We start from the raw sequence: 15,358 nt of genomic DNA on the forward strand, positions 1-15,358 counted from the left end.
GGACATCAGAAAAAGCATCTAAGTAAGCACCTACACCCCTGCTGTGGAGCTTCACCTGGGAGAGTGACTGGGCTGGCACCTCTGAAGGAAAGAGGCCAAGGCCTGGCAAGCTGGAGGCAAGAAGCTCAACCCAAAGGAAGGCTATTGTGATTGAAATCGTATCTTGGCTCCTTTCACACTGGATTTCTTGTGTCAACACAGCCTGAACCAGCAACAGCACCACGGGGTGGATAATGTCAAAGTGGTGTCCAAGCTGCAGGGTCACAGACACCTCCTAAGGAAAGCAAGCCTGCTTGCTGCCTGTGGGCTTGAATTTGCTAGAGGGGTGTTTCTGTTGCAGACTCCTTTAGGGGTCTTTCAGCCAAAAACTTGGATGGAAGCTATTTGACTGCTGTTAGCTGAGTTAGACACTTCCAATACTGTCTTGAGATATAGAAAGCATGCTGAAGCTTTAGAAAAGGTCAAGTCTTCTAGTCAAAGAGGTGCCATGGAAGTACTCCAGATTTTAAAGTACCTGCTTTCGATTTTTTAAACAAAAAACAAAACAAAACAAACAAAAAATCGCAAACCAGCTTTGTTCTCCACATTCATCTACAGACAGCTCAATCTGCTCTGTGGCTTCAGGATGTACTCAGGACTGCTGCAAGAGCCTGAAGATGACCATCTCTCCTGTTCCCTTTCATGTGCTGCTCATTACTACTCCATTACTACTCCTCTCTTCCCTGCTCAGTTATTCCACCACCTTTGGCAAACAGCTCCCTCCTCTGTGACTTGTGCCATCTGATACAGACTCCCTGCTCCTTTCCCTCTGCATAGACCAGTTCCACGTCCGTCGTGCTTTCAGCCCTGGCTTCAAACGTTCCTCTGGCCAGCCGTGCTGCCTGTTGTCTCATTTATATAAGGGCCTTATTAGTGAAGAAAGCTTGATATTTCCTGTGCCTCTAAACCATGATTTCCTGCAATCCATACCACTGTGCCACCTGCTCTCCGCTCCCTCACAGCATTTTTATCTGACAGCCTATGCAGGCCACACTGCACACGGGGGGTTCAAGGGTTGCAGTGGAAGATGCAACCAAAAGCATGCACTCTATTACCATCTCTTGAAACCAGCTGGGAAGTGCTCTTGATCTCTTCCACCACCCATCCTCCCTCCAGGGGGATATCTTATGTTAATGGGCCATCGAGGCTCACAGTTTGACTGATACAATCATCATCCCATGCTCCACCCAGTGGGAGAAGCCAAGCATTCCTACCCAGATAAAAGCTGACACTTAGAACACCAGCACAGCTTGCTTCCACTGGATCCCAGAGGAAGACCAGACGCATCTCGCCACCACTGGACCTTCAGAGGGAAACTCACTTTTCTGCAGGATCATCTCTGCTCTAACAGAACCACATCTGTCACTCCAAGAGGACTTAATTGGACTGCTCCCAACACCCTGACCCAACAGGGTGTCAGATTGTATTCTGACTCTGTCAGTGTTTCCTTTTCTTTGTTTGTTATAATATTTTTTTATTATATTTGTTTAATATTCCTTTTCTTTTAATATTCCTTTAGTAACAGTAAAGAACTGTTACTCCTATTCCCATATCTTCGCCTGAAAGCCCCTTAATTTCAAAATTACAATTAATTCAGAGGGAGAGGGTTTGCATTCTCCATTCCAAGGGAAGCTCTGGCTTTTCCCGGGCAGACACCTCTATTCCTAAACCAAGACAACGCCCCAGCGGCCCGGCCACTTACCCACGAGGTCCATCTTGGCGCTGTAGCTGCCGAAGTACCTCTCGTCGGTGTTGGGCGTGTGGCACTCGTACTGGCCGGCGTCGCGCTCCTGCAGCTCGGTGATGTGCAGCAGCACGGCGTCCCCCCGCAGCCGCTCCACGAAGATGCCGCGGCCGCGCACGCGCTGCGTGTAGATGGCGTAGGGGAACGAGGGGTCCACGGTGCTGACGATCTGCACCTCCCGCTCGGGCGCCGAGGGCAGGTAGATGGACCACTGGAAGTTCTGCTCCGCCGGGCCCTGGTAGCCGCTCACCTTGCACCACAGGGTGACGTGGGAGCCCTCCGTGCGGTAGAGGGGACCCTCCTGCACCGTCACTTGCCGCTGGGCCAGTGCCATGCCTGTGGGAGGAGAGGAGGAGCCCGGCGTTACTGACCAGCAGGCAACCCCCACACCTACACCCAGACGGATCCTCGCCCTTCCACGGCCATGCCGGACAAAGCAAGTCCTCGCACCCCACTTTACAGCTGGCACATCAGGCAACCCCCCAAGTCACACTGCAGAATTCTTGCTGACTCAATAGAAGTGTTTTAAAAAACAGCCCACGGAAGAAGCAGCTTTGAGGTAACATAAACCCCTTGTTTGGAAGCGGTAAGAACCCAGGCATGAAAGGGCAATGCACCACGCAGTAACAAATCAGAAACTCAAGGTGACAGGTCTTTGTTTTCAGTACTTTTACTTTCCAACTCTCATCACCCCATGGAGAGAGGCCCATGTGCAAGCCAGAGGGCTACACTCCTTCCCCTTTGCTTGCTGGGCCATCCAACTCCAACGCCCCAGGCACTCGTCCTTCATCAGCAAACCTGCCAGAGGCTTCAGCTGGTACAAAATCCCATTCTTTCTCCCCAAACCCAGCACACCTTCTCCATTCTCTCTTATGCTTGTAAAGGCACAGAGAGAGATATCAGGTTGTTGGCACTGCCTTCCCAAGTCTGTTTGAAAGGTGTGTATCTAGCACATAACAAAGCCAATCAAAGTTAATGGAGGGAGTGTGCACGCACACCAAAGCTCAGTGGCCCTGGCTGCTGAAGTCAGTGCGCGGCGCCGTGCGCTGTACACACGCGAACGTGTGCAGCACAAAACAAAGACAGCCCCACAGCACGGTGACTGCCATCCGCTGTATTTTTACACAGATTATGGATGGCTGGCCCTTGGGCTCGTGGCACATTACCAGCACAGCCCTCCAGGGGCCAGATAAATTACAGCAATCTATCTTGTTTGTTGCTACATCAAAGGCTCGAGGTCTGGAGATCACGGTGGGTGTTCATCGGTTATTGAGTTACCAGCAGCACGCACACATGGCAAGGCCAATCACCCTGGCTTCTGTGGCTGCTTGCTTGCCATCATAAAACAGCAATAAGCCGATTTAAAGCAGGTCCTGCATAATCACGTTTGCAAATTTCATCCTCTCTGTGCGTGTGTGTGTTGGGGCTTCCCCCCCACACTCTCTAATTTTCAGTAACAATGCTCAAGTCCAGAGAAGAATTTAAGCTTTCAAAAACTGGCATCTTGCAAGTGAAGAGGTAGCCTTGAATCTGGGGTTTATTGATTCAATCCTGGCCTCTGAACATCGATGTCCAGAAACAAAGTTTTTCTCCACAGCCAGCCTGGACTGGAGCCAAGAGAGATGGTTCTTAGCAGCTTAAAACAAATTGTGAAAAATGGGTTCAGCACATCCATCAGGGCATGCAGCTGAACAGATGGAGTGCAATTCAAACTATTAACTTGGGCTCAGCTTGCTGCTGCTCCAAATTATGTTTCTTTTTACTCTTTATGAAATAATGTGATTTAAGGGGAGGATGGGGAAAGCTAGCACATTTGAAACAAACAGGGAAAGGAACAACAGAGGAAAACACTCCCCCACTGTTTGCTGTACCAATCTCTTCATCCTGGGGAAAGATACTGCTAGAGACAACTAACACATCTAAGGTGCAGGCAGCCTCTTCCCTCACCCCACAAAGGCCAAGGGACAAAGCAAATACTACAGCCTTTGAAGTGAACTGTTTTCAAAGCAGCAGGGAGGACAAGATCTTTCTTACACACCTAAAGACAGCACATAATCCAATTCCTGTATGCACATGCAGCCTTGCAACAGCATACACATATCCCACCTGCAATGACAATTAAACCTGCACCACAAGGCAAACATGCAGTGGTAGGAATTAAAAGTTCCACACACAACACTCAATCAGGTATTTCTCAGCTAAGTGCACAACTTTGTTTATCACGCTTTTAACACGGTGGTGGATTTTTTTTCCTTAGGAATTTTCCAGCTATCTAGTTAAAACATAGCATTTTATCAAAGCTGGGTATCAGACTTTTCAAAGCTCACTGTAAGACCACAACCTCAGGGAACCACAGCACAGATTTGTGGTAGATGTCAAATCTCACCACCCTCACAGCCAGCACTAATGTGGGCTTCTTTCTTCCCTTGCCAGTGGTTTTTAGGACCTTCACTGTAACTCCACCTGGAGTCCTCCTCCAGGTTCTGAAGAGACCAAATTTCTACATTCCTCCTCTTCTATATCCCCTTGATATAGATTGCTGCACTGGATTGCTGCACCTTCCTAAAGCAGCCAAAAGTGAGAGTTAAGATCCAAAGAGCTCTTTGCCTCCCATTCTGGCTCCAGAAGCCTAAGAAGCTGAGGGACAGAAGGAGACAGTGCAGAAAAAGTCCTGCCCAGCTGCAGTATGGATAGAAGACAAAACACTCAGCTTTTGCTACAGACTGCTGTCCCAGAGGTGAGACCCAAAGGCTCAGAAGTTTGATGTCCAGAGGAGCAGGGAGCAGCACATCCTCAGCGCTGTTCCCTGTGCCTGGCTGCAAACTCCTGCTCCAGCACAGGTGGGCACAAATGCTTTTCAACACTTCAACGAAATCCCACAAAGCAGAAGCAGAAATACTTCTCCAAAACTATTTTAATCGAGAAGGGAAAGAAGAAAAACAATCAGCCCTAGGCAGACATCCACCAGTACATGTTGTGCTCAAATAGTTACCTTTTGCATGATGTTTGGCATTTTGCAAGCTCTGGGAATTGCTATATCCACAACACACAGTATTAAGAAGAGAACTCCATTTCTTAGTGAGCAAGTGCTCTGATTAACTAAAATAACGTGTCTGAGATCCCATTTAAACTCTTATCATTCCCTCTTGAAGCGAGAGAAGAGCTCACTGCAGGAGGAGCTGTGTGGTCCACACCTTCCCTAGGGCACCCAGGAGACAGCGATGGCAGCATTTAGCTGGTACTGTATTGGCACAGCTGGCTTTTAATTGCAAATCCAATATAATTTACTGACAACACAAGGGCTGATAGGGAGGAGGTAGCGAGCCAAGTGCTACTTTAAAATTAATAAGAAATTACAGGTTTGTGCATCTGTTTTTTTCCAAAACACAGCAAATCCCATGCCGTAAGGAGGAAGCCATTCCCTGATCCTTACCCCTGTGGATCAGGGCTATTGTTGCCAGCCTTTTGAGTTAGGAGCAAGACAAACAATAGCCAGGCAGCTCTCAGCTCACCCATTTCCCAGGCCCTGGAGGTGCACGGGGGATAAGAGCAGTGGCAAGAGGGGACAGTGCAGCCAGGTGATTAGACTGAAGCAGCAAAGGACAGTGCAGGACTCAGGAACCTCAGATGCCCGGTCCCTGCACCTGCCCTATGCCAGCTCACCCAGCAGGGCCACTGTAAATGTCACGGGAAACAGCTCTGAAAACCACGGGAAAGGCAAGAGGAAAATGCCATGTCAGAGTCACACAGTCATTCAAGTCTCCCTTGTCACATCACAGCCAGGATTTCAGTGCCTCTCCAAGAAAGAAAGGAGCAAGAAAGGGGCATCAACATCCCTGCCAGCCAGGAACCTCCCCCAGCAGGGCTGTAGCTCAGCTTCTGAGTACACTGTGTCTTTGCAAAATCTGTACCCTCAGAGCAACCTCGGATGATTTTGGCAAGATCTGACCTTTCCACGGAGACACACGCAGAGCTCGGCGCTCAGGTTTTGCACACGCAACTGGTCATTTCAGGTGCCTGACTTGAAGTACTTTGAAGATGCCCCATTTCAGAAAGTGCCAAACATTTACCCTCTGGGAAGGAGGTAGACCTCCAGGTCCCTTTCAGAAGAAAAGGCATGCAAAATTTTAGCTGAGAACATTGACTTAAGGCTTACTGCAAGAGACAGGTGGGTGTAATAGAAGGATGCCTGAGCACACAGAAACTCTGCCACAGCATTGACAGATCAAAAGAATAAATAAAACCTCATGACAGAATGATGAAGAGCCTCTTGCACAAATATTTTCCCCATCTCAGACCATATGGGTTATGTCTGCACCACATCCAAAAGCACTGCAGTAGTAGCACCAAGTTACCTTAGATATCAATAATCACAGTAGTGATTTAATCTGAAGGAGAAACTTGAGCTCTTATGAGTATTATCCTGGGTCTCTAATCACTAGACAGCAACTAAAAAAGTCTTGATATAGATATTTTCCTGGTATAAGTATCTTCCATAAGCACAAGGGCTAACAGTGCTGAACACCAAACGGATTACATAGTTTGAGGGGATATTTCTACCCCTGCAGCTTTACAGCAGTTTTCCTTCACTGAGAAGCTCTAAAGTACTATTTATCAATAACTGACAATACTAATCCTGAATTTCCTTTAAAAATTACTTTGTGCCTTTGACTACAGTTACTAGACAGAAAATATTGCCAAGGAGATCCCTCTCTCCTTTTCATAAAATACACAGCACACATCTGGGCTTTGTTGTTGTTGCTATTGTTTGTTCACCTTATAGGCGCTCCTGAGAAAGTGTCAAGAGAAGAGCAACGACGATGATAAACACTAGGGAATGGCTTCTCTGTCAGAAATAATGGAGTCTGGAGGGAAAAAAAGGTGACTTCAAGGGGATCTGGTAAAGGTTTTTTCACAAATATATATACCATGGCAAGGATGGTCAAGAATTTGACCCTTTACTACCTCTTCTAGTTTATAGCCAAGGCCATCAACCGAAACCGGTCAGACCCAGATTACATGGGTTAAAATATGAGTGGGACAAGCACATGAAAGAGGGCTACTAAACAAGTAAATCCCATCAGGTTCGTATGGCTCCCAAAATAAGCTACAATTGCACAGCTACCTACTGTGGAAACTGAAAAAGCAGAGGACTTTCACAGCATTGCACCAGGCTTACACAGACAGAGGTTTGAAACAGAGTTGAATTTTAGGCCTTGAAATATTTGGAGCATAGAAAGTTTCTGAGCTGCAAAAAATACAGAACAAGCAACAATTGTATGCTGTAAGGTGTGTGTGTAGTGTTTAGTGATTGTCTTGAGCAGACACTGGTAAGCTTTTAGCATTAGCCTATTGGCTAAAAAAAATTTTTAAAGGCCTTGTAACAAAGAGAACTTTGGCTTCTGTTGTTATGGCATGAGTTTTACCATCTTTTATGTCTCTACCTTCACTGACACCAATAATGAAATAAAAAACTCGTGGAACGCCTCTCGGTCACCCGTCCCATTATTGGTGATTAGATCCAACACCTGCCCACAGCTTTTTGAGGCATGATGCTGAGCAAGGTGCAGGATTTACTCCAAACTGGTACAGATGTCCTCGTGCCCCTGCCCAACCCATGTCACACTGCACTCCTCATTTCACACTGTACTCTTCAACAGCGTGGGTCACATCTGGTCTGCAGACCATGGCTTGGTTCTACTACAACAGAAGCTAAAAGAGGTACCATTTTGGCTTCTTCTCTAAGAGCATTACTGTTTCTGCTCTGAAACACCAAACTGGTTCCCTCGAAACATCCTTGGAACTGACACGGGAGCTTGTGCCCCTGTGCAGGGAAGGGAAGGGGAGCGTGCATAAGCCTTACTTGGCTATGACAAATCAGCATCTGAGGCAGACCACAAGACCTGGCAGAAAGTCCCCAGTAATGAAGACAATTCAGACGTAAGTGCCAAGGGGCAGTTATGCTAAAACGTCTGATTCTGAGCTTGAGAGATGCTCCGGGCAAGCTCAACGAAGAGCAGGTGCACGAGCACCACAGGCCGTGGCCACTGCTGCCCTCCTGCAGCTCTGGGGCTGCAGCAGCCCAGGCTGGCCACCCGGCCGGCCACTGTGCTCCAGTGCATGGGATGGTGCTGTCTGAGCTGAGGCAAGTGCCAGCAGACCCCCTCCTGCTGCTCGCCGTGCCCTGCTGCCCAGGAGCTGCATCGCCCCTCCTCCCTGCTCTGACTCCCCAGAGCAGGAGCTCCGAGCCCTGCACAGGCCTGTGCTTCCAGTGAATTACTCAGGCACAGTTAGCATCCTCCAAGCTCCTATTCCCTCTTAAAGCAGAAGAATTTTTCAGTCTCACTTCTGCATGAGGCTTTCCAGGGGATGGCCCTTCCTCTCTCCCACAGAGGATGTAGACACCTCTTGCCAGACTCAGCCCCTGCTTTTTTCCAGGACTCCACACCAGGGCTGACATCCACAAAACAGTAATTCATCTCAAGAAGGCGCTTCCAAGCTCACCATTGTCTAGCCACTGAGAACACTTCCCCAAGCAACCATCAGGGTTTTTTTGCCATGGGCTGAAGACTAATAAAATCTCTTTTTATTAGAGGGAGACTCTGCCCCACCAGGCAACACCAAAGCAGAGACAATCTTTTAGCAACACACACCTGCTATTCTGTGAAGTCTCCTGTTAAGGCACACAACCAAAACTTAGGTTTGAGCTTAATTTTTGCATAAATGAGTCACAGCAGGAACAATCTCCATACACTGAAACCTGCTGCCAGATGGAAAAAAAAACCAATGCTATCAGAAGAAAACATGTGGTAAGCCCCCACCATTCCCCTAATACAGTAAAGCCTCATTCTGGGAAAATATAGTGGTTTTTTGGGGTATTTTTTTCTCATGCCAAGAGAGCTCAGTGTACTGAAGGGCTGGCTGAAGCTACCTGCAGAACAACTCTGTCCCTATCCTCCATCCTTTTGCTTTAATGTTTAAATGGTGCAACCAAAAGGATGCCTGACCCCCTATCCTCCCCCTCCTCCACTCCTGCCACCATCCCACCACTCCCAGAACATGGACCATCCCTCCCAAACCAACTCATAAAGCTACTCATTCCTCATTCCAATTCTTCCCACTGCTGAGCCAACTAAGGATGGCTAAGTGGCGAGGTCAGCCAGGAGCAATTTATACAATAATTGGTATGGAAATATCAGAATCAGTGGGGAAATATCAAAGCATGGGCAAGCCAGACAGGAGCCGCCAATGAAGCTCTTTGTTCTTCCAACACCACTGCCTTCCCTCGTCTCACAGCCGCTCACTTCCACAGCAGATGTTTACTGTCTTTTAAGAAAAATGTTTTCAATAAATATGAAAGAGATGACATTTCTTTTAATCACCATAGATTGTTGTGGCCTGTGACTAGCTTCCCAAGTTCTGACGGTAAAAGGGGTCTTGTACCTCTGCTATAATTATGCATCCAGTCAGACATCCAACCCCCTCGGCGAGATCAGAGCCATTTTACATCCTTTGCTTCTTCTCAGATCTGGCCCTTACATTGACAGAAGACTTCCTTATTTTCCCCAGTATGGCATTGGTATTCTGCAGATGCACAGTGTGAAATGTGATCTGCCCTTGTGATTTCTTCCCCTCCTCCTTTTTTAAGCAAACTACATCCTATATGGATGTCACATTCCTCTAACTGCTCCTTCCCTCTTCTTCAATTAGGCATGTTAAAAGATGCTAGTTTTAACAACACCTTGGAACAGCATATTCTCGAGCCACTGATCAAGGTTGTTGTATTACTACAACCTTTAAACTTCTAAAAATGGTGAAAGGATGAAATAATAATTAGCTATCTATGCTGGACACTGCGAAGACAAGAAACAATAGGCTTGGACTTGAAAAGCAGGGATTCAGACTGGTCATGGGAGCCAGCTAAATGCTCCATTTCCCAGAAGCTAGGAAAGTGAGGCACCAGAGAGGCTGCTCTGTGAGACTGAAGCATCTCACACTACAGCTTCCTCTAACAGACACTCTCTTTGAGGATACCATAAGGCAGAGATGAACCTGCCCCAGGGGATGCATGACACACGATCTCCCCGCTCTTACAGTTCTATCATTCTCAATCATCCCACCAGAAAGTATATTTAAAGTTACTTTGCTGCACAGAAGCCTGAAACTACTCTTTAATCTAGTACAGCTTTACTTTGAAAAGTCAAAGTACTCAGCATCCAGAAGCCAGCCAGACACGCCTGTGGTCAGAAAAAAGAGCAATACCCATAATAACCAAAGGAAGGAGGATGGCTGGGCAGTCCTCCTGCACACAGATCCCTGAGCTCTGGAGCTCGTGGTTCTCAGCCTCCCTACTTCACAAGGGCTTTGAAGCACTTGGTGGCACAAGCTGTACCTGGTTGTAAAAGGTAAGAGCACATACTGGTGCACCAGGGACAGACTGAACTGGCTGCCCTGCTGGTTCCAATTCATAATGGTAAATGACTGCTGGGGACCCAAATATCTTTGTGCAGCACACCTACTGCTTATTGCATTTTTATTATGTTCCTGTAAAGATGCTGAGAAAAAAGAATCCCTTATAACCTGCAATCCTTGTATTCACCAAAGTTTTGAGTAACCCCACAGAATGCCAGCTCTTTTCTGTACCTAAGAGAGAGCTTGTCCTGTGAACCATTTAATCAACTGTTTCTCTTCCTCCAAGGTCAGCACACGACCTTTGCAGCCCTTTTCCATCCTCCAGATCAGCATGTTCCTCACACACAGTACAGCACCATCGTTACCCGTATCGTTATGGGAAGAACACACGAGCAGAAGCTCTCTGGCAGATTATGCTTATATTGGGAGTATGCAGGCAGCAAGTGTTGGATTGCCCACGCAGTACTTCCAACTCGCACTGCTCCTCGTGCCTTATCCTCAGGAGCTTCTCCTTCCTCACAGCCCACTGAATACATGCCCTAGTGACTTGGATCACTGCTGCTGGTTCCAGGTCTGGTTAGGCACTACAGTACAATGCAGCATTTACAGCGGCCTGCTGGAATGCCCAAGGCAATGCCTACTTTTATATTTTCCAATGAAAAGCAGTGATGGCTTCATTAGTACATCCCCAGCCTGAGTTTTGAAACTGTCACCACATGTACTCCCTGTAAGATTTAGTGCAGACTTCCACAAAAAGTGAAGTCTCCTAAGATTCCTTTTTCTTCTGTTCTTGTAGCTCTTAAAATACACATAAGGACACACCATTTACCCTGGTGTCTCTATTACTGCTCCCAGACCTCTAAAAGATACAGCACTGCCATTTTAGTACCCCAGCTATGAAGCACCAACACCATGAAGCATTTTGGACTGCTGAACTCTTGGCTGGTATGGCTCCCAGCCTATCAAGAGGAGGGGGTGAAATGAAATTGTTTTGAGCATCAAAGCTAGGCAGGAAATTTCTGACATAGTTCATTATGCCCTCCAGCCCCTGTATTTCTTTTTATTATCCTTCTTTAGTCTTCAAGTCCTACATGTTCAACGTCCAGGGTCACTCGAAGAATTGTCAAACATTATTCCCTGTGCTATCACTCACTCTCAGACAATAAGAAACTTCATTTTGTTTCACAGTCAATAACGTTTTAATGCCACTTCTTTCTTCGTTTTCCTGCATGCTCTGCGATCCCTTCCAATATTAAAAACCAGAATGTCCCTATTATTGCTGTAATTCACCTCATAACATCCCAGATGCTTAAATACTCTCCCAGGAGAAAAGAGTGTAGAGTCCCAAATCTCACCTTCACATTATCCTTGCCAAAAGGAAACAGCATTTACTACCCAGGCTTTCATTAAAGGAATTCCCTCTCTTTCATGAGATCTCTTAAAATACTTCTGATGCACAGGGAGTCTGGTTTCTTACCTTCTCTCAAATTTATTTTTTACTAAAGAAAAACAAAGCTTCTTGTTCTCTTTGTTTAAAACACAGGGAGGAAGGACAGACATGCAAGTGCCTCCCTCCATCTCCAAAGAGAAACACCAGTGTTTTGGCCCATTTTCCATACTCCTTGAAGTTGCTTATTTGGTTTCCTGCCCTTCCCCTTGCTCCAAGTGACTCCAGATGTTCCCTTACTTTGGTAAGGATGACACTTAGGAGTTCAGCACCCTTATTTTTCTCTATAACCTTTACTTGCATCTTTGTTCTTACAGGCAGGGCTAGAGCATCTCCTTTTCAACCTCTAAACTGCAAGCCTCAGGCAGCCATTTATTAATTGCTTAACCCTGAATTGATTACCTTCCAGAGAGAGAAACTTAACAACAATCTGTTCAATATTGACAGGCTGGAAGAGCTGATGACAAACTGCCCTGCTGCACATTCCTTCCTACCTCCCAGAGCACACCATTCCTCCAGCACTCCAGTCTGCACCTGCTCCCCCACCTCCTTTGGAGCACACAGCTCTGTGGAAAAAAACACTAAAAAGAAGTTCTGAAATGTAATATCTAGAAAAGAATGCAGCCGGGGCGATCTCGCCCTCTTCCCTCTGGCATGCTAAAGAAACATTTGTTCCCCTCAGCCATGACCACTGGCACGAGAGAACATTCAATTTGCAAGGCAAAGCTGCTATCTTGTACTTTTTCAGCAGAAAGAGCTTGTTTAGTATAAACAGGTAAATAGCAAACTGACTTATCCTCAAAGTGTACTGGCTAAAAGCATGCATTTCTCCAAGATAGTTTTCCCACCCCACCATATAGGATCACAGGAATATGAAGTACAGCCATAAAGCAGCACTTAGTTTCCATTTCCTCCCCACGAATTCATCTGGATTTTTCCCTTTCACTAAGCAGCAGCAAGATGCTGCCTCTCCTAACTTCTGAGATTCAGTCAGACAGCATCCCTGAAAGACAGACAAAGATCCAGGGAGATTCTTCAGCTACCTGCTCCCTTTTATTGCTAATTAAGATGTTAGAACTCCTTGTCTGCATACACTATAATTTATTAGTTTGACATGCTACACAGACTATCAGCAGTTGTCACCAAACTACCAAGGCTCTCATTTCAAATGGGAAGACAGGAGCTTTCTGGCATTTGGAAAGAAAAACAGAACAAAACAAACAAACAAACAAAAAAGGGATGCAGAAGCACTTATGTCAGTATTTATTCCAGGCTGAGAGGGAGAAAGGTACAGTGCTTCGATCCTTCTAAGCACAGTACTACTAACAGTGAGCAAGAAAGACAATCATGCAATTCTCCTCCCTGAGGACGAACAAGCCCATGCACCAGGGGGAACTGACCAGCTGGAAAGCACAGGAAAACACTTTTTATACTAAACAAACAAACAAAAACAACACAGCAGTGAGGGGTAACTGCACACTGGCCTAGGCGGCTTCAAGAGACTGTGGAGTCTCCACCCTGGAGGTGGAGTCATCTGGAGTCATTCAGTCATCTGGACATGATCCTGAGCTACCTGCAAGGGGCTTGGATTAGATGATCTCCAAAGGCCCCTTCCAACCTCAACTCTTCTGTGAAGGACTCTGCAAAATGCCTGCACTTTCACCTCTGCTGTAGACTCACTTACCTTAGCTCAGCACCAAGCACCTACCCAGAGCAACCTCACTGCACCAGCTACAGAGCAAATGTGGTAAAGACACCCTCACCCCAGGAGATTCAGTTTAAAAATGTGGCTTCACAATGCAGTTAAGCTGATCTAGGTACCAGCTGCCACAGCAAAAAAGCAGTCTTGCTTTCCCACTCACTTTATTCCTAGCAAAATACACACACTCCTCTCGCCATGCTGGACCTCTACATGAGCTGAAAAAAGAATGACCCAAGGAAAGAGTTTTCCCTACCAGAGCAGGGCAGAGCGTGAGGAAGTGCCGAGATCTCTCTCTGCCTGAGCAAAGGCAGCAAGTGAAGAAGTGCTGCAGGTGCTTGCTGCAGGTTACTCCCCATCACACAGAGCAAAATAAAAGGGTTCCAAGGCACCACTTTCAGCAAGCAACCTTAAGAGCAGGAGACTTAATGAAGCCTAGCTTCCCATGCCTTCAGGAGGGAGGCTGTCTCTGAGACTAATGACTTGACTTGCAAGCTCCAGCTGGAGCTTCTCCTACAGCTGGCACAGTCATTTGGAGGCACTGCTGAGGCCCTTGAAGAAAAGGGTCTCCTTCAGTCTCCTGTCACTGCCCTGCTTCAGCTACCTGCTCTTCACAAGGCTTGCAGGAACTCGTTTATTTCCAAGCTCCCTACTCCTGTCAAATTTGTGTAAAATTGGCCAAAGGGCTTCCAGGTTATCTGGAAAGGGGTGGCGGAGGCAGCATGATCAGATAAGCCCTCTTTCTCTGAGAACCCAGCCTGAGGAAACACAATGAGAGGCGGAGGCTGGGAATCAAAAACCACAGAGGGAAGAAGCACTAAAAAGAAAAGGCAGAACAAGACTAAGAAGGGCTCTGAAAGGGAAGACACGCATCTTGCGTTTGGCACAGCAGAGGAGGAGGAACTAATTTGAGAGTTCAGGGGAACCAGCAGACAACAAAAAACCTGAACGAATTTCAGAGGCAGAGACGGAAAGGAAATGCTGCAGCTTACACTCCTTAAGCAGAAAGACCCAGGTGTGTGCACATGCACATAAGTAAGCATCAGAGACAGAGGCTAAAATTTTGAAATGAACAAAAACATGAGCCTGTAACATCAGCAGAGAGAGGCCACTCCAGATTTTACGAGTGGACAAAATTACAAAGAGGCAGGGAGTGTAGGAAGAGCTGGACAGGGTCATAGAATAGACCCCTTGCAGCCACATAAAAACAAACCCTGAAGCTGGTATACGAGGTAAACTCATGAGGTCATAAGAAAAACTCTGTCAGAGGCAGAAAAAGACAAAGACAACAGAACTTAGAGGAAATCTCTCCAGGAACAGACCCAAACTGGTTAGTGCAAGGTCAGTCACTAAGTCAAGAAAGGTAATATTTGACCACAACTGAGATGTAGAGCAGTGGGGGCTATTAAGAAAGCCCTTGTGAAGTAAATCACAGACACTCAACTGGCAGAGAGCTGGGAGGCAAAAGCTCCAGACAGAGCATCCCATGGGGCTTGCAGAGGATGCAGCAGCTGCTGCAGGAGGAGGGGATAAAGCAGCTTTGCATTGAAGGAGAGAGGCTGGGAGTAGGAAAACAAATGACAGAGACAAGGGAAAATGAGTTGGGACCCTGAAGACAAGCAAAAAGGTTAGAAATTCTACCTTTGTGGAAAGCATGGAGAAGGAAAGCAGGACAGAGAAACCCAACAGGTCAGGACAGACTGTCATTTGTACGCCAGTTCTCTTCATAAAGTTGCTGCAGTTTGAGAAGCAAATCTGAAGGTGGACAAGGGGATGTCCAAGCCTGGAGGGGAATACCTCCATCAGCATTCAGTAAAGCAAAAATTAAAAGAGTTTACAAGGAACAAGGCAGAGAGGGAAGAGGCCAAGCTCTGAGATGGGGAGACTAATGGTCTCGTGGTCAGAGCACTCATGCCAGCCTCATGCCACTGCACGACAGCAGAAGCAGCAGATGGTGGGGCTGGAGATGGGAGAGACGGCAGAAATACTGATCAAAGAGGAGTGGGGGGAAACCCAA

The 15,358-nt window shown here is 46.9% G+C and overlaps 1 protein-coding gene across 2 annotated transcripts in view; it reads right to left on the bottom strand.

The window, feature by feature from the left end:
* The window catches only part of IGSF3 (immunoglobulin superfamily member 3), a 93,706-nt gene that overhangs the window by 63,971 nt on the left and 14,377 nt on the right, over window positions 1-15,358 (bottom strand). For both annotated transcript variants that reach the window (XM_063419405.1, XM_063419404.1), the window contains exon 2: window positions 1,742-2,119. In XM_063419405.1, the coding sequence (XP_063275475.1) occupies window positions 1,742-2,119 (378 nt within the window). The remainder of the gene's footprint in view (window positions 1-1,741; window positions 2,120-15,358) is intronic.

This window comes from Prinia subflava, chromosome 25 (assembly GCF_021018805.1).
Source record: "Prinia subflava isolate CZ2003 ecotype Zambia chromosome 25, Cam_Psub_1.2, whole genome shotgun sequence".
NCBI lineage: Eukaryota > Metazoa > Chordata > Aves > Passeriformes > Cisticolidae > Prinia > Prinia subflava.